We start from the raw sequence: 25,764 nt of genomic DNA, 5'->3' as shown, positions 1-25,764 counted from the left end.
GTCTAACAATGTTTGGTGGGAGGGACTGTTATTCTGGAGGGTCCAATTTTATGTTGAAATGAGCTTTGTTCTTAGCTGATCTCTAATTGCGATGATGTAAGGTGAAGCCTTAGGAAGAATGGCAGAGTTCATGTGTGAAACCTTTACAGATTTGGTATTTATCCGTTTTTCCTGTAAAGTATTCGACCTCCCTGTTCTGCAAGAACTTTTGAAACTGACACTGTTTAACAGCTGTGCTTGTATAAACAAACTATGGAAATAAAGTATCAAATTACAGTACCTCTATGGCAAAAGAAAAACAAAAGATCTCAGTATCTTCAGTTCTAAGCCCTACATTAGTTGGCTCAGAACCTGTGACCCTGAATCTCAGTCCACTAAACTCATTTGAGTTACACAACCATATTGAATGGAATTTGGGCACTGTGGAAATGCTGCCTGGAAAATAACTGGAGCCTAATTAAGTAGCTGCTACTTAAGGACATAATGTTGATGTCTTTTTGAAATTTTAGGAAATGGGTATATTTTCTTCACAATAAAAGAAAATCCTTTTATTCTTTCCCCTGTTGTATGTTTCTTTTTCTGAGCCTTTAAACATCACAGTATTAATTCCATAATTTAGAGCAAACTTCATAATCCTATTTTCCTTGTTTCCAAATCAAAAGTGAATCTTATTTAGAAGACATTTCTAACTACTGCTCCAGGAGAAACAAAGTTAAGAAACATTTTCTACGCAGTTCAAAAAGGATTGCTCTGAAGTTGGGGAGCTCAACCATCATTATAGCTAAGTGAAACTTTTTTAAAAAAATGAAAAAAACTGTTCTAGTTCTTGAAACTCAGTGTCAAATCATGAGGGGGGACTGAGCCAATATGAAATGCAAGTAAGCAAGCTGTCAGAACCCAAGAGGACACTAATAACCAAAAGCCCTGTGCTGACATTCCAATTCTCATACAGGCATTTTCAACTTTTTCACTTTTAAACCAAACATGCATTTGGGAACTCACTTCTTATTTTTTTTTACCATATATATGCCTGGTGGTGGTGCTCCTGTTGCTACCCACTTGGGATCAGGCTGTGATCCTCTTGTGGATCCCCAATCCTCCAATTGAAGACCAGTGTGTTAGGGAATTAAAATTGTCCCTCCCCATGCCTGCCTGTCATTCAGTACGAGGAACTTCACATTGGCATATAGGCTAACTCGGATAGAGTCCAATATGTGTGAACTGTACACCACACAATTCAAGAAGTATAAATTAGGCAAATAGAGCTCCACGTTTGCAAGCCCCTAGGCAGATGTGTGCATCAGGAGGGCTAAGTACAACATAAGTGCCTTGCTAGATCAGTACAAAGGCCCATCTAGTCCAGAATCCTGTCCTCACAGTGGCCAACCAGATGCCCCAATGGGAAACTCGTATTCAGGATCTGAGTACAAGAACACTCCTTATTTGTGATTTGCAGCAGCTGGCATTTAGAGGCACACTGACTCTGCCAATGGAAGCAGAACAAAGTGTCGCCTTCAAGGAATTAAGTCTAATCTACCGCTACACCTTGTAGAAGCAAATTCGACAGTTCAACTATGTACTGTGTGAAGCAGTACTTCCTTTTGTCTGTGCTGCGTCTTGAAACATTCAGCTTCATTACATGGCCCCAAATTCTCCTCACTCTCTGCATCATTTTATATGCCTATGTCGTGTCTGCTTGTCATCTTCTGCAACAGCACGGAACCCTTGAGCCCAAGGAAGACACATGAAGCACTAGAAAGGAGAACTAGCCAAACCTTGAATATGGAAAAAAGTTTCCTGTGACACAGAAAGAATGTACAAAAAGGTAGTCTGTAAGATACAAAAATTATATTTATTGAACCATTTTGTTTTTATTTATAACAAAAAACATAATAAGTTTACCATCTGGGGGCAATACAGATGCCATCCCAACGCCAAACCGGGCCACTAAAACCATGAGAAAGCAAGAGCGTCCAATGGAATGAGCCAATCCCTTGAAGGGTTTTTACAATTTGTTTGTCTCTGCAGCCCCACCGTACCTCTTGCCTCGTTTAGCTAAACCAAAGTAACGCTCATGTCAGACATCGTCACCTGTGGATAAACAGGCACAAAAATATGGGGGAAATTCTAGGATAATCTAGAATTCTGTTCTAAGTACAACTTTATTCTTTAATCTCTATCATTTCTGTAAAGGCTTTCCAGTAATAACCCATGATTAATCCCTCCTTTCAAACCCAAGGTATTATACTTTTCTCAAGTTCTTATGTTTTTTTTAAAAAAACCAGCCCCACAGTGTCAAATCCTGTTTTATATCAGTACATCTATAAAAGCATTTACAGACCTAAATACCCATATTTAGGTCAATAATACCGAAAGGGCAATTCCTGATATAACATCTTCAAGCTTGGAGAGCCTGTTCTGAAAATGCTGAGAGAAGAATCTGGAAAACAGACAAGACATGGATGGGTTCAGCGATAGGGACTTCTTTTTGGTTTACAGAAAGAAGCAAGCATAGGGCAGAGCGCAAAGCTGCTACAACGCACCAGGGACCTCTTGGCATGGTTTTGAGCCAGAGCTGTTTTGGTGAGCACCAGAAAACCCACAATTACATACAAAGAGAACTTAAATACTAGGCTACGTGATGGCCAGTGTTTATTTTAACTGGCTTTATAGACTTGGCAGGGAGTAGCAGGGGGACAAAAAGCAGTAACAAAGGTATATGGGTGTAGCACAGGGTGGGGAGGACAATGGAACACAGCCGGAATGGGAGAAACAATGCCATAAATGATATTTTATGAGTTGGTTCTAACGTATTTCACCACATAATTGTCACTATCATATAGTAGTCGCACCCAGTTTTTTCACTCCAAAAATTATCTTTCATCGCGTAATTGGCCATGAGCTCCCAGGCTGTCTTGGCCTCTTCCCAGGGCTTGGCCAACTCGCGGCGAACGGTCTGCCATTGCCAACAGGCATGGAGCAGTGCCAAGGTTGCCTGCTGCTGCTGCCAAGCTCCCAGTGCTCTGCAGCAGCACCAGGCAGTCCCATTTTGCAAGGCGCAGATGGGGTGGCTTGCACTGTGCACCTTGTGGAGCCGAGGCTGCCTGATGTTGCTGCTGGGTGCTGGAAGCGGAAGAAGTCAGCCCCTCCACTCTCAGTGCTCGGCGGCAGCAACAGGCAGCCTTGGCTCAGCCAAGTTAATGGAGGCAGTGGCTGAGCATGACCAGCTTCCTCCATCTTCGCCCCAGCAGAACCTTTGTGCGCCTCCGGAGGGCGCAGAGGGCACATGGCCTGAGGCGGGGGCCTCGACAGGACAGGAGGCTGAGCTGCTTGCGCAGCCCCCAAACCCCTCTTGGAAAGCCGGCGCTCTGGCTCAGGCTTCACGTAATGGTCACAGCCCACTTTTAGGAAAATGCATTTGGCATAAAATCTGTGATGATTATGCGGTGAAATACGGTACAGTGGTACCTCTAGTTACGAACTTAATTCGTTCCAGAGGTCCGTTCTTAACCTGAAACTTAACAAGAGCCGTGCTTTTGCTACTGGGGTCTCTTGCTGCCGCTGCGCCATCGGCACATGATTTCCGTTCTCATCCTGGGGCACAAGTTCTCAACTCGAGGTAACTCTTCCAGGTTTGCAGAGCTTGTAACCTGAAGCGTTTGTAACCTGAGGCACCACTGTATATAAAAGTTTCACATTCTTTGTTTGGTCCTCATACATTTGTTGTGAACCTCCTTGTGAGAGGAGGCGAGGCAGAGAAGCAACAACTAGCACAAGGTCACCTGGTGAGCTTCATGGCACATTTTTTACTTTATTATGGTTTTTACTTTTGCACTGCAACCTGTGATAACGTGGGGTAGACATCACCTAGATAAAACCAACAAACCATCCTCAGGAATCTAAATTCTGAGACCGGATACCTCAGATACTGCACAGAGAATTAGCTCAAAAGTCACCATACCCTTATAATGTAGCATTTAAGACATGAAAACTTTTATTAGTTAAAAGGAGGGGTTTTTATGTTTAAAAAGTCTGCTTTATATGCTGTTTGAGCATAGGGTGAACTGGTGGGGCGATATCTAACCAAGCTGGGTATTTTTCAGCAAGTTAATGAATGAGATCAGGAAAACCAAACTGCCTTATATGGAAGGGAGAGGAAATTGAGATGGCAAACCTTACAGCAGCCCACACCCTCCTCAGTGATCAACATCTGCGTCTTCAAACTGCCCAGCAACTGCCGGGGCTGCATCCACCTCCATTCCGTCTAGAAGCAAAGGAAGAAACGGACTGAAACCTTTGGAGACATGAAGGGAGACTACAAAGCAACTAGTGCCCTCTGCCGCCAAGACAAGGCTGGCTTAAGCGTCATAAAAATCAAAGGAAGAACCGAAAAGGATATTGTGCAAACCTGCCCTCCACCACCCTTGGCACAGGACCTGACCACAGATCAAAACAATCAATAAAAGCAAGGGGAGAAGCTACCAAGTACCTACATAAGAAGAGACTTCACTCCTCTAAAAGCATGATCTGATCCAGTCCCCAGGAGCTCAAAGTAACCATTTCTTTATTTTAAAAACTTACAAAAATACTACAAACAAGCAAACATACCCAATCAGATAAAGAAAGAGCTTAATGTCATTTTTTTAAAAAAATAGATTCTTTGTAATCCTATATAATAAAGTCCAAGTTGTCCCTGCATCCAAGCTGTCCCGTGTGTCCCTGGGGTACTGCGCATGTGCCCCAGGGACACAGGGATTGGACAGCAGAGACTGGACACACACGCGCGCGCGCTCCCCCCACCCTCTGCCTACTGTTTCCCTGCGGCCGACCAACCGCCGCTCCCGGCCGGACAAGGAGGCTGCTTTATTTCCCATTCCCCCCCCCCCACGCGACCAACAGCAAGCGAGCGTGCGCGCTCTCCCCACCCCACCCCCACCTGGTTCACTCACGTGCCCAGGACCCTGGCGGGTGTGAGGGGCGAGGGTCCCTCAGGGGAAGCGGGGGGGAGCGCTGCGCAGAGGAGAAAGAGGCAGCGGCAGCTGAGCGGAACGTGTCAGGGGGAAAGGTCGCGGCCAAAAGCTGGCCTATTTTCATGAAAAGAGCAGCCTGCATAGCTGCCTTCCCCTCGCTGCCTGCGCATAAGGAGGCGCGCACCCTGCCGGTCTTCTCCGGGTCGCGCGCCGCTCCAGCCCTCATCCCTGCAGGAGCGCCTGCACTTCCGGGTTCGAGGCCTCCCTCCCTCCGTCTGCCAGGGCGTGTGGAAGTAAGCCAGGCAGGCAAGGCAGGGCGGCCGAGAGCGATGGCTCAGGGGAAGCGCAAGTTCCAGGCGCGCAAGGAGGCCTCCGCGGGGAAGAAAGTGAAGGCCGTGGCGGCGGCCCGGGGGCCTCGCAAAGGAGGTAGGGCCGAAGGACGGACAGAGGCAGCCCAGGGGCCGGCTTTGCTCTCAACTTTGCCTCTGGTTCCGGAGACCTTTGTGCGCGCTCAGAAGGCTGCCTCCCCTTCTCCAAGACTCAGCAGCCGAGCGCAGAGAGGGAGGGAAGGCCGCGGCCCCGTTGCTCCTCTCACATGTTCTAGCGCCCGTTTACTGAACGGGCTGAATGCCACTAGTACACCATAAACCTCACACACTATTGTCATGCCCAGTCTTGACAGGATTACCCAAGAGTGTTTTTCCAAATAAGTCTGTGTGCGGGAGGATGAAGGATGAACAGGTGGGATTCAGACTCTGTGCTTTAAAAAATGCTAGCAGAGGCAGCCTGGGATGCAGCAAAACATGAAGGCAGCCAGTCCTTTAACTGGAGCGGATACAGGCAACAGTCCCTCTACACAGCCATGGTGCACGGATAGCTTAGCCAAGAGGTCCTCGGACGATAACTCTGAGCTCAAGCCTCAACAATCCATAATAATACCAGGCTGCAGGGAGAGGAATAAGCTGCACATCCAACTGAGCGTTCACACAGCAACAGACGATTAAAACTCACCTTCGAAGTCTCTGATGGAATCTTCTGTCCGCACCCCAGCCATGTGGTACTGAGTGCTTATAGATTGTGCCAGCATGCCCTCCAGCCTCTCCAGGGTAGCCTGACCCTCAGCAGTTAAACGTGACAGGCCTTCTTCGTAAGTGTAGAAGGATGGGATGTCACCTTGGCCAATTTCTGCAACAAACAAATAAAACCCAAATTGCTAGCTAACATTACAACAGATAGGTGAAAAAAAATCTTTCCAACAGCTACTTCAGTAATAGAATTAATACTAAGTGTCAAATATCCAACTTGTTTGCATTATGTATGCGTATTTACTGAAATTCCCATTCCTCGTGCTAAATTATTTCTGCAACTGTTATAAACCACTTTGTGCTGTAGGGAGTCCAGCAACATATAAGTCTACTGGTTCAAAGCTAGTTTTGCCTAATTTTTCATCTTTGGAGGCACACAAAGCTGACCAAAATTCTATGCCATATGGACGTTCTCTGAAAATTAAGGGAACCCACCGCAGCCCTCTTACCGTGGGCTTCCACGTCATATTCCTCACCCTCGTAGTCGTTGTCAGAGTCTTCGTCTTCAGGATCAGGATGCAGGGCTTGGCATTCACACATGGCAGAGAACATGGCTTCCACTGGGGAAAAACACACACAGAGAAATGCACAATTTGTTCACTGGCAATCAAATAAAATGGACATGGACGAATAAGAACATAAGAGCCCTGCTGGATCAGACCAATGGCCCATCTTGTCCAGCATCCTGTTCTCACAGTGGCCAACCCCATGCCTCAATGGGAAGCTCGTAAGCAGAACCTTGTAAGCACAAACAACACAGAACAGCTAGCAAACAATCTGAAGGAACTACTCGAGATTCATTCAGCTGGCCGCACCCACAAGTCAACAACGGATGTTATACGTAGTCCTCTGCCTGGATTAAGCTTCTGTTGAGATACTCTTGATAGGAGCAATTTATGCTGGAATGAGGGATGGTGCTCACATAATAATAATAATTTATTATTTATACCCCGCCCATCTGGCTGGGTTTCCCCAGCCACTCTGGGCGGCTTCCAACAGAAAATTAAAACACAATAGTCTATTAAACATTAAAAGCCTCCCTGAACAGGGCTGCCTTCAGATGTCTTCTAAAAGTCTGGTAGTTGTTTTCCTCTTTGACATCTGTTGGGAGGGCATTCCACAGGGCAGGCGCCACCACCGAGAAGGCCCTCTGCCTAGTTCCCTGCAACTTGGCATCTCGCAACGAGGGAACCGCCAGAAGGCCCTCGGTGCTGGACCTCAGTGTCCGGGCAGAATGATGGCGGTGGAGACGCTCCACAGGTGCCACATTCCAACACTCGGTGTGCAGAGCAAGGTTGCCTCTAGAAGTAAATTGGTAATCCCAGGTCCTGCTCCACCATCTTGAGTGCAGAGGCAATCCCACTTCACAACAGCAACCTGGGCACCATTATTCTAGCCATGGAAGCTATGCTGAGCTGTGCTGTTCTTCCTACTTACAGGCTGATTTGTCGCTGGGTACAAATCTGAATTCTGAAATGGGCTCAAGATCATCATTGCTGCCATCCTCCTCCTCCTCCTCCTCCTCTTCTTTTTCTCCCATGCCATCTTCTTTTGATTCTTCTACTAAGGAATTCAAACATAGTTGTGTTGCCAAGTTATCTGAAATAATGCTAACTGAAGAATGATCCATATCATTTAAAACATTTGAAAGCAGTTCAAATATATAAACATCAGCTGTACAGTATAAACATCAGCTGTACAGGCCTGGAAATTTGCACAGCCGGCTTCTTTCTGCTGGTTACCATGAAGAATATGGAACTATGAAATTATTGACCAAGAACACTGGAAACATGATTTAGCAGCCCTGGGCTTGTGACATGGTACCATTTTACTTTCACAACAACCTTGCAAGGTAAGCTAGGCTGAAACCTCATGGCTTGCCCACAGCCACCCAGCAAACTTCATGATGCAGCAGAGATTTGAACCCAATGCCTCGCCACTTCACTAGACTGTCTCTCTTCCGTACCTTCAAACTTTGCATTTACCATGACGTACAAATGCTCCCACGGATAAGCATTCAGATCCCTGGAGATGGCATGCAAGCTTATGATGGGATAGTCCAACGAGAACCCGAGGCCTGAAGTCTCTATCCATGACAGGCGGCTGGTGGGGGAGGAAACCCAAAGAAAACGAAAGCAGTTTTAGTTATGTCATAGAGGAGCTCCATCCTTCTTTCAAGCCAGGTCCCCACTATGCACCACCAGTGTCCTAGGAGAATGAGGAATTAAGTAGGCGTGGGGAACCTCAGGCACGAGGGCCAAATCATCTCTCTCTCTGGCCCTTGGAGCTCTCCCCAGACCACACCCCACACTGCCTCTGGTTTGCCACCCAAGTCTTCTTGCTGTCAGAACTGAGTCCTTGAACACTGATAAGGTCTATTCCAGGCACCCCCAAACTGTGGCCCTCCAGATGTTTTGGCCTACAACTCCCATGATCCCTAGCTAACAGGATCAGTAGTTGGGGAAGATGGGAATTGTAGCCCAAAACATCTGGAGGGCCAAAGTCTGGGGATGCCTGGTCTATTCCTTGTCAGGGTGGAGGACAAAGGGATACGTAAGATATCATTGCTGCCCAATGGCAGCTGTCCTAAAATTCTGGATTTCGCCATTGTCCTATACGAGCAGCTCCCACCTGGGTGCAGAAGGGAGGGCTTAAACTTAAGGAATCAGAAGTCAGGCAGGTGGTCAATGTCCAGAAATTCAGTCTACTGCAGACTGGGGGCAGCTGAACTATAAAATGTTGAACGAGTTAGTGAAGAAAAAAAAGTCACAGCATGTGTCTGACAGTTTATGGTATCCTGGTTAATAAACTATTCCCTCTCCCATACACTAGCAATGTTCAGGTTCAGAGATGACATCCACTGCCATCCCAAAACAGTACAACAGGTAAAGGTTTAAGGAGGATAGGGTGGAGAAGACATTCTGTTCACACCCCCAGCTGCTGTCACTAACAGTGATAATATCTCAGCCGTACTGGCTGAGGCCGATGGGAGCTGTAATCCAAAACTTCTTGAGGGCACCAGGTTGGTTAAGGCGAAAATAGCAATATTCCTTAGGTTCCAAGGCCACTGCCCACCCAAACCCCAACAGGAACAAACTTATTTTGTGTCAGCCAAGGATGCTGCATCACGTATCCAGGACCATGTATACCCTGTGATCTAGCATCCATTATTCCCCTACTAGCCTCATTGGACCTGCCAAACCCTAGGCATGGGTATCAGCATATTTTTAACTCTACAGCGTTACTGAAGCTACTGGACCAAACCAAAAGTCTAGGTGGGGAACTACAGTGGGGAAATAGGAGTTTCACAACCGGGGCGTGAAGGGCACCCATCTCTTATTGTTTGTGTCTCATTTTCTGGTATATATTTTGAATTCTTTTTTTCAAATGGTGTGTTTCCAAAAACCATTTTGTTTGTAGCAGACATTTTGTATTAATATATAATTTCATTTCTATTAACGTCTGTTTTTTGCATTATTGTTGCTCCCCCACCCCCACTTTTTTTTAAGCTGTTCTTATTTTTGTCTGTAAGTAGCACTGACTCCCCCTCAGGGAAAAAAGGAGGGGTATAAAGAACCACATGCATTAACCCAGGCACCCCCAAACTGCGGCCCTCCAGATGTTTTGGTCTACAACTCCCATGATCCCTAGCTAAGAGGGCCAGTAGTCAGGAATAGTGGGAATTGTAGTTCAAAACATCTGGAGGGCCGCAGTTTGGGGGTGCCTGCATTAACCGCAACGCTATTCCTACATGTAAGCAAGCGCCCTCGGCGCCAACAGGCCAAATAATGCATTTGGTCCACGTTCCCTGGCCAGCTAAATCCAGCCAAAAAGCAACCACCACCCCAGAGCATGAAAGCTCTCCCATGGCTTGCCCGTCACAGCAGGACCTCGAAGGTAGACTGCTTCTGAGTGGGGAGGCTCCGTCAAGAATAACGGGCCTCTCTGTTACCCCCGCACCCTGTGGCAGGGAGTTCCGCAGGCGAAGCCCCTGAACCTTCCGCGCAGAGGCCGGCCTCTCGCTCTCTCTCTCACCTCTCGGCGATGTAGAGGCTCCCGGTGCCCAGGCCTCGTCCCCCCAGCACGGCCTCCGTTTCGGGCTGCCGAAGCCGGACCCCCTCGGTAGGCGCCACGAGAGGCTTCAGGAAGCTCATGGCAGCAGCGGCGTCGGCGTCAGGTCGGAGATCCTCCCAGCGCCTCTTCGCGCTATCGCGCCTGGAAAACGAAGAGGGGAGGGGGGGGGAAGCAACGAAACCGGAAGCGCGCGCAGCTTTCCCCCAGTCGACCCGGAAGCGTTCTCCCCGCGCAACCGCCCCGTCACCATAGAGACGCAAAGCCCCGCCTCCGCGTCTCTGTTGTTGCCGTCACGTGACCGTCCCCACTCGCCTCACGAGGGGAGGCGGCGGACGCCATGTTGGAATCCAATAAACACTTCAGAAAATTTATTTTAAAGAGGCGCGACGGCGGTGGGGAGAGCGGATGGGAAGGATGATAAATAAACCACACGGTGACGAGGGGTGGAAGGGAACGGCCCGTCTCCATTTGCCTCCCGTCGATGCTTAAGGGACTAGCCGCCTGAGAACTGAGGGAAGGCCGATCCTGAGCGGCGTTGGACTCCGACTCCCGTCATCCTCAGCGAGTGCGGCCGGCCGCCAGGGATGGCGGGAACTGTAGTCCCTCAGCGCCTGAAGCAGGCGTCCCCAAACTTGGCCCTCCAGACGTTTTGGGACTACAACTACCATCATTCCTAGCTAACAGGACCAGTGGTCCTGGGATGATGTCCCAAAGCATCCGGAGGGCCGGATAAGTTGCAACGAAATTGGTAATAATAATTAAGTGAAAAAACGAAATAGAGAGACATTCCTGCCAACACTTCTCGGGACCTAATCTAGACCTCTCCTACATCACCAGTTCCCTCTCTTTTTGAAAAAAATAGTATTCATTTCAGGTTCTCACAACTTCCTACTGCAGCTAAATTAAAATTGGGTAAAACTGCAGTACCTCCACCTGGCTTACAAATGGCCAATGATGATAATAATAAAACATATATAAAAACATAATAGAACATTTTAAAAAAACTTCCCTCTGCAGGGCTGCCTTCAATAAACGAACACTCGTCTATATAACTTTAAAATTCATTGGAAGCCCCCCAACCCTCACCTGGATCTCTCCACATTTTAGTTCTTACCTACACATTACATTGTTTAAATTTCCCATTTTTGACATCTTTCTGTTGATCTCTGTTCAGCTCTCTTGATTTTTATTTTTAAAAGCCATTTATCAAAATGTCCATCTGCAGTAAAATTAGTGAATCTGATTTAATGCAAAATAAAAAACTTCCTTCAGTAGCACCTTAAAGACCAACTAAGTTTTTATTTTGGTATGAGCTTTTGTGTGCATGCACACTTCTTCAGATACACTTGAAACAGAAGTCAGACCCTTATGTATATACAGAGGGTGGGGGTGGGTGGGAATGGGTGATGGGCTGATGGGAGTGGTAAACCTGTAGATGGCTGTTAACGACTGCTGATGACTGCAATTGGTCCTGTGGGGGGAAAGCAAGGGCTGAGACGCTAAAGAAAGCTTGATCATGCATAATGAGATAAGAATCCAATGTCTTTATTCATCCCAGGTGGCTCCATGGTTTTAAGCTTGGTAATGAGTTCCAATTCAGCAACTTCTCTTTCCAGTCTGTTCCTGAATTTTTTCTGTAATAAAAGAAAGCTCATACCAAAATAAAAACTTAGTTGGTCTTTAAGGTGCTACTGAAGGAATTTTTTTATTTTGCTTCGACTCAGACCAACACGGCTACCTACCTGTAACTGATTTAATGGTTATTCTTGTGTGACCTGCCATCTTCCACGATGCCATGACAAGGAAATGCGTGGCTCCTCGCACACTTTCTCTGTACGTCAACTTACTTTAAATGGTTTTTTTTTATTATGACAATTTACATGTCATATTTATATGAAAGAAATGACAGTAGATATTATAAACAAAACAAAACAAAAACATTATGAAAGAAAAAAAAAAGTTACACAATCAGGCCTCCGAGCTAGAAAAAGGCTGCAGGCCCGGCTTATACACAAAGAGCTCTGACCAGACCGTAGTGAGACAACATTGAACATTTCAATAACAAAAATATTGGCACCAGCCGTAACATTTTTTTTTAAACTTCATTTACAAGGAATACAGTATTTAAACAGTCATGTACTGCAAAGCTAAAAACACCAGCTGTTAGTCAACTGCAGTTAACCACTTTTGAGCGTTGAGGGTACAGGGGACTCTCCATTTCAAGTTAAGTTTTCCATGCAAGTGAGTTTACTGGGGGGGGGGGGAGAGTTGGGGGGGGGGGTTGGAAACTGAAAGAGGGAAGAGAGAAAGCAACCCAGGATTTATGTACAACAATGAAGACACTTCCAGTTCTTTCCCCAAGGTATTCACTTCCCCCTCTAATTGGCCACTTCAGATGCAGCATTCTTTTAAAAAATAAAAATAAAAAGCATGGAAATGATCTTCGCAAGGGAAAATACATGCGCACCCATCACTTCTCAAGCACAATGCAGATTCTGCCAATAATGCACTGGGCTGGAAACTCCGCTTCCTGATCTGTCTTCTCAGACCAAACAAAGAAGCATCAACTTTTGCAGCAACTACGCAGGCTTGTCATGACGCAGCCTTAAAATGCACAGACCACATATAAAAACCCCGGTGTCTGTTCCTTTCAAAATGCAAGCAATCCATGATTTTTCTGCTTTAGTAAACACGTTGTACAATAATTTGTTTTCGCAGAGACTGGCCAAAGCAGGTCCCTCCCCACCACCCCAAATTTACCAGTATTACTTTTATAGTGAATGGGGTGGGGGAAGGAGAAAGGTTAAAGGTGAGAAAATTCTGGGCATAAAGTAGTGCCAGAGTTGCTCTCTGCTCCCAAAGGATGACGCCTCCATTGCTCAGCTTCAGTGCAGTTCTGCTAAATTAAGGGAGACATCAGAGAGGAGCCTTGGCAGATTGCATTTCACCCAAAATGTAAGCATTTGAGCTGGGCGGGTGCAAAGAAGAAAAGAGGCTCCGATTCAATGGCGAAGGTCAAGATTTAGAAAGCTCCAATTATAAAATACAATGAAACGGCCCTGCGCTAGAAAATTACTTCGCCAGGCCGATCAGTGCACACATGGCTCCAAGCCAGACCTGTGAACTTCACCCACCACACACAACTTGTAACATTTGCAGTAGCCTCAAAAGAAGAGAAGGGACTGCAGAACTACAGTGGACCTCCTCCACTGTAAAAAAGGTGCACACTCCCCCACAAGGAAAAGGTGCAGGCTTGGGAAGTACGAGACGCCGTCCCCTGCGTGCAGACAGAGCACAAATAATATGGAGTAGTTTGCAAGACTTATCTGAAAAACGTCACCTAGTTTTTAATTTAATTTTATTTTTCAAAAATAAAGAGTATTGAAACAACAGTTCACTAAGCGCAAGAATGGGGAACCGGTGGCCCTGCAGAGACAACAGCTCCCATAACCCTTGACCATTGGCCATGCTGGCTGAAAAACAAAGATGGGAATTTGTGTCCAACAAGATGTTCTCCACCCCTGGCCTAGCAGATATCTGCACGGATCTACTGAACCGTGTACAAGACAATGAGCAGGAGGCGAAAGCGACGCCACCAACATGCCACCTTTCGCCTGACGTGGCTTTTCCTTGTGGAACCAAACAGCAAATTTCTGTAGAGCAGAGTTAAGAAACTGGCCGACGGCTCGCTGCCCACCCCCTGCCCCGCACCCTGAAACAAAAGTCCTATCAGTGCAAGGGAAAGATATAATGCTTTAATTCACGTTGCATTAGATGCCAGGCATGATTTGAAAAGTTTGTGTATAGTAGCAAAAGGGAAAACAAAAAAAAAAGACAGAGCATGTCTACAGGGGCTTTGCTTTGCTATCATGTCAAAACTTTAGTCCTGGTTAGGAAGACAAGTATCTGCCTCTCACTGTTACACAACAAGCCAACAGCTAAGGGAGAAACTTCACTCCCTTAGAACAGATTGGTTGTGAAGTTAGTCTGCCAAAGTGTGCCAGAGTGAGCCCCCACCAGTTCCTGATGCAGCAATGCTGCCTCACTGCCCTTTTGGCCAGAATATGTACCCGATAATCTTGCTCGGGGGTGTGGGGGAAGGATCCACAAAAATGCATGCAATTGCCTTACGGTAACAGAGAATGAAATGTTTAGCTACAGACGGGGACGCTGCCCATTTGAGAACTAAAATCAGCCTGCAAGATGCACCCCTTCCTCTCTCCATCACTTCCCCCCCCCCAATTGTTATGGGATTGTACCGATGCAACGTCCGTTCGGCTAGGCTGTTTCAGAAGAAGCTGCCCAATAGGCAAGGCGCAGAATAGGAAAACGGTGAAACTTGACAATGCAGGAAGCGTGATCAAGTACGTACAAGCAAACGTACACGAGCAGGGCAAAGGCACGCAGGCAGAACCCAGCTCACGGTATGTACCTGATTCCACCATGGGAGCCAAGCCCCTGCTATTCTGTGCTGGATTGCAGGTGCTCTTACCTTGCAAGGTGTGTGTTACCTTTGTTCCTAGCTTGATCTCTCTCTCAGGGAATTCTGCATTTTGCCACCACTGCTGAAGTCCCGTGGAGCAGCCGACAAAACAGCACAGGCTCCCCTACCCTGACTGGGCACTGACTGTCAACTGACTTAAATGAAATGGCTCGCTAGCTGATTAAATTGGGCTGGGTGAGGAGGGGAGGAGAGGGAGACTGCGCACAGGAGGAGTGCAGGATCAAGAAAATTGATGCAAGGGTTATGGACCGACCAAATAATATTTCAGCAGATCTTGACTGTGGAGACAGAACATAATTCCAGACAAGATGGTGATTTTTTTTTTAAAGTGAACTTAAGTTCTAGGAACAGGAGGAAGAATGGGAACATTGGGCAAGTGCAAAAAATCTGGGCAACACCTACACAAGCATGGGGTAGTATTTCTCTGGCTGTAACTAGAAGGGGTAGGAAAATTAACTCGTGCTCACAATGCTAGCCATTGCGGGTGGGGGAGAGAGAGAGAGAGACTTATAAATGCTTGACCATTTCTGTTCTGATTGCATCAACAACAGGCACAAATATACAGCAGACAAAACAACAAGTTTCTGGCTAGGAAATGCAAGTTTGCTGTTTAATATAGGGCAATGGGTAGTGTCGCCAAAGGCCCCCTCACCACAGCACATGAACCAAACCCGTTATCCCAACAGCAGTTGTTCAAAAGAGAGAAATTTCCATCTAACAAGTAAGAAAACCCATGTAGAATCCCCCAGAATTGCTAGCTTGGATTTCGCAAATCAAGGAACTGCTAAGTCTCCTCTTGCTGCACAGCTTTAATTAGGTCTTTAAATCTTTCACGTACACACGGCACTGCAGAAATCCCAATCCCCCAGCTGCTCTGCTTCTCTCCACCCAAAGCCCTGTTTCAATTGTATGCAATTTATGAAACATTCCAAACAGTGCTACTATAGGTTTAGACTAAAGGCAGCTGTTTACTGGCTATTTTGTTTGGAGGGCTGACATAATCAAGCCAAGCGAAAGTTCAATGTGAAAGTTACATCCGTCCTTAACACACTCCTGTTGAAATCAAAAGAGGATCAAGTACGCCATTTATATTGGATAGGTCCCAAAGTTTTAAGGTGGGAGAAGAAAGAGAGAGAAAGAGAAAGAAAGAAAGATTATTACTCATATAGAGGCAGGCATTTTCCCACCATGCAATACTAAATTAGTTTATTAAAGGCATCCAATTGTCAGGATGCCTTTAACACATTGAGGACTGGTGGAGGGGAGAGTCAGATCCTTTAAAAGGTTTTTTAACCGTAGATTTGGAAGAAATCAAGAGATGTTCTAAAATTATGCAGAATTAAGCTGGCAGAATTCTGGACTGTACCACTTCAGACTGCATGCGATGGGTAAGAGTTCTGAATGTTCCTTCATCCCAAACACAAACACCCTACCCCCATGCAGGGATGCTTGTTATGTAGGGAAACCTTTAAAAACCATCTCACTTGCATGCCGTCTCTCAAGTGGTACAACTCCAGATTTCTGTCACCTCCTGCATCACTTTAGGGATGGGCCCAAGCCACAATTCCTTTGGGTAGCTTCCTTCAATGCACATGTTTAAAGGTGACTGATTAAATTCTGCTTCCTTCATAGTAGCAGAGCTGCACCCCATACGCGATTTTTAAAGGGGAGGGGGGGGGAATCAAAACATCTAGTTCTAGTTTTTTCCAAGAAACCATGGATAAGCATTGAAACCTCGCTGACACCTGAACATGTATCCAGTCAAATTTGCCCACACACAGATATTAAAACTGTGACACTCACAAGCATACAACAATTAAAAAGACACACACATATAGTACCTGTAAAATCACACACACTGCAGATTTCTGGGGTTCAGTTTAACAATACGGTTTGCAGGGCAACACTTTATGCAGGGTAGCAATATGACATACCTATTGTTTGGCAACATTCATATTTTTAGCTGGGAGGCAGGGAAAAGCCCTTTAACATCTGGATCAGTGACTCCCGTTTAATCGGGGCTGTGTGTCTCATGCTCTTTCTTTGTGTGTGCACGCACATCTGTATGTGTATATATATCTACACACACACACACACACACACACACACACACACACACACAGTCACCCCCATTTTAAAGTCTCGGAAGCATTTCCCCAGCCAAACACCTGGACGCCATGTATTCGAATGCGCACTACCCAGGGCCTTGCAACAAGTCAGCCACCATCACAAGGCTAGAATATTACGTATTTCTGCCAGGCATCCCCTATCGAATCCCAGTCAATTGATATAGCAGCATTCAATGGGCCGCAGCGATTCAATGCTGAGACACATACACCAAGTTCCCTGGCCTTTGCAAACCTCTGCTTCCACCTTTCGCTGCCATGCTTCCGTTTGCAAAACAAAACGTATTTATGGTTCCATGATTACAAGTGGGAATGGCTCCATCGTTTACACTGTGCATTAGATCAAACAGGAGTTGGGATGCTGGTTCAGCAAGCAATGATCTGGGGGCAACAGGTCTAAGGGGTTGGAACTGGGGCGCCCTACCATTCTCTCCCTCCCCCCCCCCACCGCCCCTCCTGGTACTTACGTACTACAGGTTCAGTCTATTCAAGGAGAAGGGATAAAACTGGGATGGAAACTGCGAGTGCAGAATAGAGAGAGTTTGTGGTGCTGGACATCCCCCTGCATGTCTCCACAGAGGAAGTGAGATTGCACACTAATTTGGGAGGGAGGCACACCCACCCAAACGTAAAAACGAGCCCACAAACGATGCTGCAGAACGGTGGAAACCCGCCTTGAGAAGCAGCAGTCGCCCTTTTCACCAGTTTCTCATTGGCTTCCTCTCTTCAAATTCTGCTGCCTTTCTACGGTTCAATCTATGTCCATTGGCGCATCATTCATTCTCAAGTCACTGCTTGCCTCAAGAGGGCTGCTCAGGTCTTCCAACAACACAGCTGCGTGGAAAGAGAGAGGCTGTCTTCTACTCCAAGCCATGAGTACGTTCTGACAACCAGACGAGGCCAGGCAACAGAAAAGACTATGAAAGGCATTCAACCAGCAGACCTATCGAAACTGACGGGCCCAAGTTAGTCAGGTTCCCTCATTTCAACGGGTCTACTCCAAGTAAAACTCAGCTCATTACCATCCTATGACTCCAGCCGAGAGCTGTTCCCCAAAACGAGACAGATGGAGAGGGGAGTTGTCACTTTGCTTTTTGCAAAAATCTGAAAAATGGGGACAGAGGAGGGAACAAGTCCATGATCTGATTGGCTCAAAGAAGACCAAGTCTATGCGATCACCAAGATTAGCTCTAACACTTTATGCTAGAATAACTTCCTAAATTAATAGCCAACAAGCAGAAGTTCTCTTCAAGAGACTCTACCAGAATTTATTTGTGCATGAACCATCACATGTGCCTTATACAACACAAACAGTACATATCCAACACTCTCATTTCTTCCAGGGCAATTCTACTGTCCTACTTGCAAGCCTTCTGCATTCCTTTCTAGTTTGATACCTCCAAGTATTGCAAATATCAGAAGCACTAACACTGCAAACTTAAAACAATAATCAATGCTCTTGCTTCCAGGGGTTTCTGGTGGAGTTCTGAACAATTATCTCAAACACAATTCCCAAAGTCCATTCAGCAAGGCCATCACAAGCCAAGCTTTCAGCTAGTTCCCTTCGTCCTATTTGACTGGGAGGCACAGCTCAAAAGTTGCCTCTGTGCCACAAATGTCCATTACACGTTACTGGTCAAGCACTTAATACCCACCAGGCCTGGAGAGGTGATGGTGCCAAGCACCCAAATGATGTCTCTGGCTTGGTTATACAAAAACTAGAGAACCACAGCGCAAGTATAAGATGGAGGAGCTCCTTGAGGAGGCTTCTGTTTTCAAGAAGTTGCAGGTACACACACGACACTCTTAAAGGTCAGTGAAAATTGCAAGGTAGGGAGGACAGCAGACGTCCTTTTCTGAGAAAAGACACATGTGCAATTGGGAATGGGTAGGCAAGGGCTTCATCCTGCACCCACAGACTTCCGATATGGCCTTGGGGTCAAGTACCCTTGTGCACCTCAGAAGTTTTATCCTGCAAAAAAAAAAAAGAGGGAGTCCAATATTCTCTTTCCCGCTCCCCAGTGTGAACAGTTACAAATGCTCTGCCAGAGACGTCTCCTTACAAAACTTCCTCACTCCTAATAGCAAGGCAAACGTCAGGTAATCAGGAGTGAGAAGAGATCTCACATAGCACGCCAGTTCACACTAGTGAAAAAGGAGGTTCAAGCTACTCTCTGCCTGCATTTTGAGTCATGTGTGAACCAGTCGATGGGCAGCTGATGCTGCTGATCTTTCCGGCCTCATCCAGAGTTCCAAGATATGGCATCTAAAAATTTAATTGCCAACCAGAACTGGGAATGTACATTTTGCTTTTTCCGAGTGCAGGTGCGGACTATTTGCTTGCTTCTTGGGAAAGAGAAGACGTTTTCAAGGGCCTGCGTCTTCTAAAAACATTATTTTAAAAAATAACAATACATGAAAGTGGCTATTGCATTAGCTGAGGAATTTTAACGACCGTGGGCTGCTCTGCTGTAAACCCAGAGAGCGAAAACGTGCTGCACTCAAGCAGAAGGAAACGACAACGGACCAGTTTAAAGAATGATTTCAGCATTTGTGTGGCTTTTTAGCTTTATTCTCTTATTCAAATAGATGGCTGCTAACAAAAGTTATGCGATACAACCTGGGAGGCTTTGCTTTGTTAACTACATAAAACACTGCTTGGAGAAGCTAGTATTTTTTTTTAAGGTCCGAGGGCTCTAGAATTCTAAAGGTGGAAGATACACATTGCTAGAATAAAATTGGTGGAGTGGCTATCGTGTACAGAGAGTGGATAGCGGGAGCAGGGGGAGGGGGAGAGAAAAGAGAGAACCAAAAATGAATTAAAGGCCATTTAAAAAAAAATGGGGAAGCCGAGGTTTTCGTGCGAGGTATTTTATACAGGCCTAATGCCACGGTTAAAATCACAATGAAACAGACAAACAAACAACATGGAAGTGCTCAGCTACAGACAAACGTCTAAAAAGTAAAATAAAAAATTCAAGACAGGCAAGGGAAGGGGAGCTGTCAACTCAATGCCCACAGCAAGACTGGTGCAGCCATTGCCAGCAATGGACCCAGCACCAGAATTAAGTACAAAACCCTGTTTTGAGGGGGGAGGAGAAAAAGAAAACCCGGAGTAAAATGGCCGTTTTGGATTTCAAAGCTTTGCAGAGTATTCTTCCAAGCATCTCTGTGAAAAACTGTGTAGAAAGAAAGAAATACAAGACAAGAGAACATAACAGAGCCTGACACACATCTGAAAGGATGAAGTGGCAAACACCATGGGCCAGTCATATTCTTGTTTGGCCGGCTGCAAAATGGGCAGAGAAACTTTTTTTTTGAAGTAGAGAGCAGGCACTCACACCCAGAGTTATGTTGCCCAAGTTCCAACAGCAGGAATTTCTTGGTGGGGGGTGAGGGGATCATGCATTTCCCCCCAGAAATGTTCTGCTTTAGAAATCAGTTGGTCACGCGACAACTATTAAAATGCATATTATAAACACGAAGGAGCCTATAGGCCAGTTAACTACTGTCAAAACCTGCTAGAACATCCAGACTGATAAGTAAAATTAATCTTACACACACACACACACACACACAGCCTCCCAGAAGGAAAACTGCTTCATTTGCATACTTCAATTTGAAGTAGATACTAAGAGCACAGAAAGGGGTTTTTTTTTAAAAAAAGCGGCCAGTTAACTCTTTACAGGAGCCCCATCATCTGTTCACAGCAAAAACTGCACCTCCTCCCAAGAGGTTATCGTACGCGGAGACCACCAGGCAGACTAATGCATTAAAAACAAGAGCCTCTTTATGAACTCGCTGCTAGCATGGGCTCCAAATTGTCAAAAGCTCGTTATATAGCTTTACACTTTTTACTGTACAAAACACTTTAAAAAGTTAAAATTATTATGGGTTGGGGAAGCTTTGAATCAAATGATTATGTGAGAGCTTTCTATTCCTCGACCTCTCTCTCTCTCTCTCTCTAACCAAGGTTGCTTTTCGGGAAAGTGATTTACTAAAATGAACTATGGCAAGTTAACCCACAAGTCACAAAATGCAACAGTAAAGATTCCTCCCCCCTCCCCCTTAAAACTGCATGTTAAATTGTAATCTAAGTTGTGAACATTTAAATAGAATATATATCTCCTATGAAAAAGTTTGAGTACAAGTGCTTCTGTACCCCGACAACCCCCCCCCCAAAGCTTTCCCCCCTCCATCCCTCCACAGTTCAGATTTTGGGCCCTGACCAACTTGGAATGCTTTCTTTCAGCCTCCCCCACCCCACCCCCACCCCCATTTGTGTGCGCCCAGGAAATATAAAGTCAAAAATATACAAATCTCTCATTTACTACAAGGTCTGCAGGTGGATAAAGTTAACCTGGACTGCGGGAGTGGGTGAAAGGTGGAGGAGGAAGCAAATCAGAATAGGGAAATTATAGTAATCATTTTCACCACAAAAAAAAGGGGGAGAGAGAGTTCCGAGAAAACGATGACTGGTCACTTCACCGGGGATTGGGGGGGGGGGAGAGAGAGAAAAAACAACAACCCCGAACTGCAGGACTGGTGAAATTTTTGACTGCTAAAAAGTGATACTGTAGTGGAGAGTTTTCTAGGAAAAATAAAACACCTTTTAATAACTGGCCCACTGGAATGAGCTACCGTGGAATAAATTAGCACAAAAATGGAAGTCTTATAACTGTTCACTGTTACAGACGTAATCAACAAGGTCAGTCACTCGCAAAAGTTCGTCCTCGTCTTCTTCTGGCCCTCCTGCCTCCTGGGCACCACTTGTCCCGTTGGGTGCCAAGCTGGCATTGGCTGTGCTGTCCTTGGGGGCAGGAGCCTTTTCGCTGGGCTTGCCAATCAAGTTCTCAATGGTTTTCCCGGGACTCTGTCCATTGGTGGACGGCAAGTCCACCAGGCTGTAGTCCAATGGGCTTTCGACCTTCCCGGCGTTATCAAAGTCTTCCTCGTCGTCGCTTTCTATCCGGTAGGGCTTCTTGGTGACGTCTTGCGGGCCGTGGGTTGCCGAAGGCCTGGCGGCAGGCACAGGCTTGCTTGCCTTGTCGCTGGCGCTGCTGCAGTTGTCGTCGTCGTCGTCGTCTGTCTCAATGCGATTCAGCCGCTTCCGGACGGGCCGCTCCTCCTTGTCCCCGTCCTCGTCATCTGAGTACTCGTCCGTGCTGTGGCTGCGCTTCCGAATGGATCTCTTTGACACATGGGTGGATTTATCATCTTCAGAGTTCTTAGACTCGTCGCTCTCTGGAACAAGCATCAGACTTAAAGCCGTTAGCAAAATCTGAAGGCATGCACCAGCTATCATCGCTCTCCTGTGTTTACACAGAACGCTCCACATGCAAGCTGCTTGAACCGGAAGGAGGCGGGCTTCCACCAGAATATAAAAACTGCAACACAGAAGACTGGTGGGCACCTGTCAATGCTGCAGTATAATAGTTAAACCACCCTCCATGTGTTTCCATGGCATCCATTTGATGGGGGAGCGCTGGTACTTTAATCATACACCCCATACCCCTTTCCCTTAAAACATGCCCCCTAATCTCCCTTCTCTAAGGTAAAGGTAAAGGTAAAGGGACCCCTGACCATTAGGTCCAGTCATGACCGACTCTGGGGCTGCGGCGCTCATCTCGCGTTATTGGCCGAGCGACCTGGCGTACAGCTTCCAGGTCATGTGGCCAGCATGAATAAGCCGCTTCTGGCGAACCAGAGCAGCACACAGAAACGCCGTTTACCTTCCCATCGGAGCGGTTCCTATTTATCTACTTGCACTTTGACGTGCTTTCGAACTGCTAGGTTGGCAGGAGCTGGGACCAAGCAATGGGAGCTCACCCCGTCGTGGGGATTCGAACCGCCGACCTTCTGATCGGCAAGCCCTAGGCTCTGTGGTTTAACCCACAGCACCACCCACGTCCCTAATCTCCCTTCTGTAGCTCTCTCAAATCTCCTTTAAAAATGAGACTCAATACATTAGTTATTTACAATGGCGGTGCTATGTATGAATATGTAGGATCGACCATTTTTCAGTGCAGCTGATGGGAGTTGTAGCCCAAAACATTGGCTAGAGACCTTACTAGTTCTGAATCTTTGCTATACTCAGAAGTTCACTTCCTTATTAAAGGCTTTCCACTTCTGAAGGGCCCACATCAAACACCTGGATCAATATTTTGGCTACTAAGGCCGCATGAAAACACAATCCTAAGCTTGCTTATTCAGAAGGAAGCCCTTCTGAAGAATACCTCAAGCCCCGTTTCTCCCCATAGGAACCTACCCGGACCCTGAGATCACCTTCTGAGGCCCTTCTTCGTGTGCCTCCTCCACGAGAGGTCCAGAGGGTGGCAACACGAAAGCGGGACTTTTCTGCAGTGGCTCCCTGTCTCTGGAACGCTCTCCCCAGGAATGGTCACCTGGCGCCTTCATTATACACCTTTAGGCACCCAGCAAAAACCTTCCTCTTCAACCTGGCCCCTTTGGGCTCAGCTCTCTCCCTCTCTGCGGGGGTAAAAAGCTCTACTAAATTTGTACTACAAGGCAACCCTTTTTATTTTACCTTCGCTGTCTGAGCTGGAAAGTCTGCGCCTGTGGATCCTTCTGAGCTCTTTCCCGTATCGGAAGGTCTTCTGAGAGCCGTCACTTTCAGAATCCTCTTTGTAGTTGACTTGCCTCTTCTGATTGCGCCGAGATCTTCTCCGCCTCGTTTCCAGGTAGTCTTCGTCGCTGTATTCTGAAGAAGCATCTGTTTCTGTGCAAAGGGGGGGGGGGTTGAAGGAGAGAAGTAACCATGCAAATTTAGTCTGCGAACTGCAACATCCTGTCATATTCACAACACATCTGGTTTTCCCAGAAAGTGAAATGCTCCAGTACAACTCCAGCCTTCCCACTTGATTCCCATCTTAAAATGCTCTTTAAGAAACTTTCCGATAGGCAACAGCAACTGGCAGGCAGGTGACTCAATTTGGCAAACGGGATCTGCATTCCAAGATGATGATGATGATGATTACTATTATTCCCAGGGAAATTTAGTTTCTGCATCCTTCCCCTGGAGGCCCAAAGTCAGAAGGGCTTGTTGAGGGCAACCTTCTTCAAACTGAGAGGTTGACATTTGGGGAGTCATGCTGGGAAACGGGGTATGAAGCCATATATATTATATGTTGCTTTGTGTCTAGTGGTACCCACCTAACAGGTCTCTCCTTTGCAATCTGATTTTATTACTGCAAGTGTAACACCAAACAGAGGGGACTGAATGTCCACCTGGAACAGGTAGGTTTTCAAGCATTTTCTGGAAGGTTGCAGAACAAGCCTCATGTGCTGCATCCCACCCAGAAGTTCAACAGATCCGAACTAAATGATCCACAAGGTATTTCCAGCCTCTTCCAGAGCGATGCATGCTCTAGTTATCTCCCGCTTGGACTACTGCAATGCGCTCTACGTGGGGTGACCTGGAAACTGCAACTAATCCAGAATGAGGCAGCTAGACTGGTGACTGGGAGTAGCCACCGAGACCATATAACACCGGTCCTGGAAAGACCTACATCGGCTCCTAGTACGTTTCTGAGCACAATTCAAAGTGTTGGTGCTGACCTTTAAAGCCCTAAACAGCCTCGGTCCTGTATACCTGAAGGAGCATCTCCACCCCCATCGTTCAGCCCAGACTCTGAGGTCCAGCTCCGAGGACCTTCTGGCGGTTCCCTCACAATGAGGTTATAGGGAACCAGACAGAAGGCCTTCTCAGTAGTGGCGCCTGCCCTGTGGAACTCCCTCCCACCAGATGTCAAGGAAATAAACAACTATCTGACGTTAGAAGACATCTGAAGGCAGCCCTGTTTAGGGAAGTTTTGATGTTTTATTGTGTTTTTAATATTTTTTTGGAAGCTGCCCAGAGTGGCTGGGGAAACCCAGCCAGATGGGCAGGGTATGTGTATATATATATATATATACTGTATATATATATATATATATATATATATATATATATATATATATATATATATATATACACTGTATATAAAATCTTGTGCAGAGGTGGTAAGTGCACGTGAGACGTGGATGGTGGAAGGGCAGGGAGCCCAACAGGAGGGGGCGCCAAAGCAATGGCAGGCAGAGCCAGTTCTTCCTAGTTTCCTCCCTTGCTCAGTTCTTTGAAAGCAACCGTGAGGAAGAGGAGGGTGGCGACACCAACCGCCACTCCCTTGTAAGTAATATGGGGCTGAGGGCAGACTGAGATTGCTAGGCACACCCACTCTAACAAACCAGACCAAAACCCTCACTGTTCCACTAGAGCGGTCCAGTCCAGCCTGAGCAGTCCTGTTCTGAAGTACACCTTTCCATGAGGTATGTGAACAACATGCTAGATTTCTCAAAGGAATAAATAGATATGGGGAGGGGGGTACTGTCTCGCCCCCTTGCCCTTGTGCCACCTATGGTAGTTGGTGTTGAGCACGCCTTAGAAGAAAGTTATGAAATAACATGAACCTTTGGGAGTCCAGATCTATTTATTCATTTATTATGATTTATATTCCTCCTTTTGATGGAATTATCTTCAAGGCCATTTACAGCACACTGCAATGATGCAAACAAATAATACACATGCATACACAAAACCCAGCAGCCTCCCTTAGGCAAAGGGATATCTCAAGGCAACCAGAGCTGAGAGTTCTTTCCAGCAGGGAAGGAAGAAGTGAGCTCTCTGCTACTGCTGCTGCTGCTGCTGCTCCTCCTTTGCGGGCTGACGGATGGGGCCAGAAAGGTCTTCTCCTTGCCTTGCCATGTCGTCGTTCCTAGAAGGCAGGGGATGCAACCTCCAAGCGGGTCTTTGCTTCCTGGCACAGGCCAGAGAATACTTGCCTAGGCCTAGGGCAACCAGCGGTTGGGAGTTGTTTATTCTTTCTGGTGGCAAAGCAAGTTTCCCTGCAGCTGCTCCTTCTTGGCTGATAGATGGGACTAGGCCGGTCCTCACTCTGTTGCAAAGTTCTTCTTGGGCAGCAGGGGGCGCACGCTTTCCACACTGT

At 46.6% G+C, this 25,764-nt stretch overlaps 2 protein-coding genes across 6 annotated transcripts in view; both read right to left on the bottom strand.

The window, feature by feature from the left end:
• Positions 1 to 1,833: 1,833 nt before the first annotated feature.
• On the bottom strand, positions 1,834 to 20,917 carry CLNS1A (chloride nucleotide-sensitive channel 1A). 4 transcript variants are annotated; one of them, XM_035115672.2, is made up of 7 exons: positions 10,091 to 20,917; positions 8,022 to 8,158; positions 7,493 to 7,618; positions 6,505 to 6,615; positions 5,982 to 6,155; positions 4,175 to 4,264; positions 1,834 to 2,440 (listed from the first exon to the last, which is right to left on the bottom strand). In XM_035115672.2, the coding sequence occupies exons 1-6, from the start codon at positions 10,207 to 10,209 to the stop codon at positions 4,197 to 4,199; spliced, it is 735 nt and encodes a 244-aa protein (XP_034971563.2). In that variant the 5' UTR covers positions 10,210 to 20,917; the 3' UTR covers positions 1,834 to 2,440; positions 4,175 to 4,196. The 4 variants fall into 4 exon arrangements, with proteins under 4 accessions (XP_034971563.2, XP_034971562.2, XP_034971565.2 ...); XM_035115671.2 differs by having other exon boundaries at positions 4,180 to 4,264; XM_035115674.2 differs by having other exon boundaries at positions 4,180 to 4,264; positions 6,532 to 6,615.
• Positions 20,918 to 21,027: 110 nt separating this feature from the next.
• The window catches only part of RSF1 (remodeling and spacing factor 1), a 42,393-nt gene continuing 37,656 nt past the window's right edge, over positions 21,028 to 25,764 (bottom strand). Inside the window, exons 15-16 of one of the 2 annotated variants that reach the window (XM_035115565.2) lie at positions 23,307 to 23,498; positions 21,028 to 22,003 (exon numbers count right to left, since the gene is read on the bottom strand). In XM_035115565.2, coding sequence (XP_034971456.2) covers positions 21,432 to 22,003; positions 23,307 to 23,498 — 764 coding nt within the window. In that variant the 3' untranslated portion in view covers positions 21,028 to 21,431. The remainder of the gene's footprint in view (positions 22,004 to 23,306; positions 23,499 to 25,764) is intronic. The other variant, XM_035115566.2, reaches the window with a different exon arrangement.

The sequence above is a fragment of the Zootoca vivipara genome, chromosome 4, assembly GCF_963506605.1.
Source record: "Zootoca vivipara chromosome 4, rZooViv1.1, whole genome shotgun sequence".
NCBI classification, from domain to species: domain Eukaryota; kingdom Metazoa; phylum Chordata; class Lepidosauria; order Squamata; family Lacertidae; genus Zootoca; species Zootoca vivipara.
The sequence above is the reverse complement of the archived record's forward strand: the minus strand, read 5'-3'. Positions and strand labels throughout refer to the sequence as shown.

What these genes read in the sequence shown, in the direction of transcription:
- CLNS1A (XM_035115672.2), bottom strand. Translation starts at nt 10,209, where the DNA reads ATGAGCTTCCTGAAGCCTCTCGTGGCGCCTACCGAGGGGGTCCGGCTT. An exon ending in GGTAAATGCAAAGTTTGAAG is followed by an intron (nt 7,619 to 8,021) that starts GTACGGAAGAGA and finishes TGAATTCCTTAG; the next exon opens with TAGAAGAATCAAAAGAAGAT. An exon ending in ATATGACGTGGAAGCCCACG is followed by an intron (nt 6,156 to 6,504) that starts GTAAGAGGGCTG and finishes TGTTTGTTGCAG; the next exon opens with AAATTGGCCAAGGTGACATC.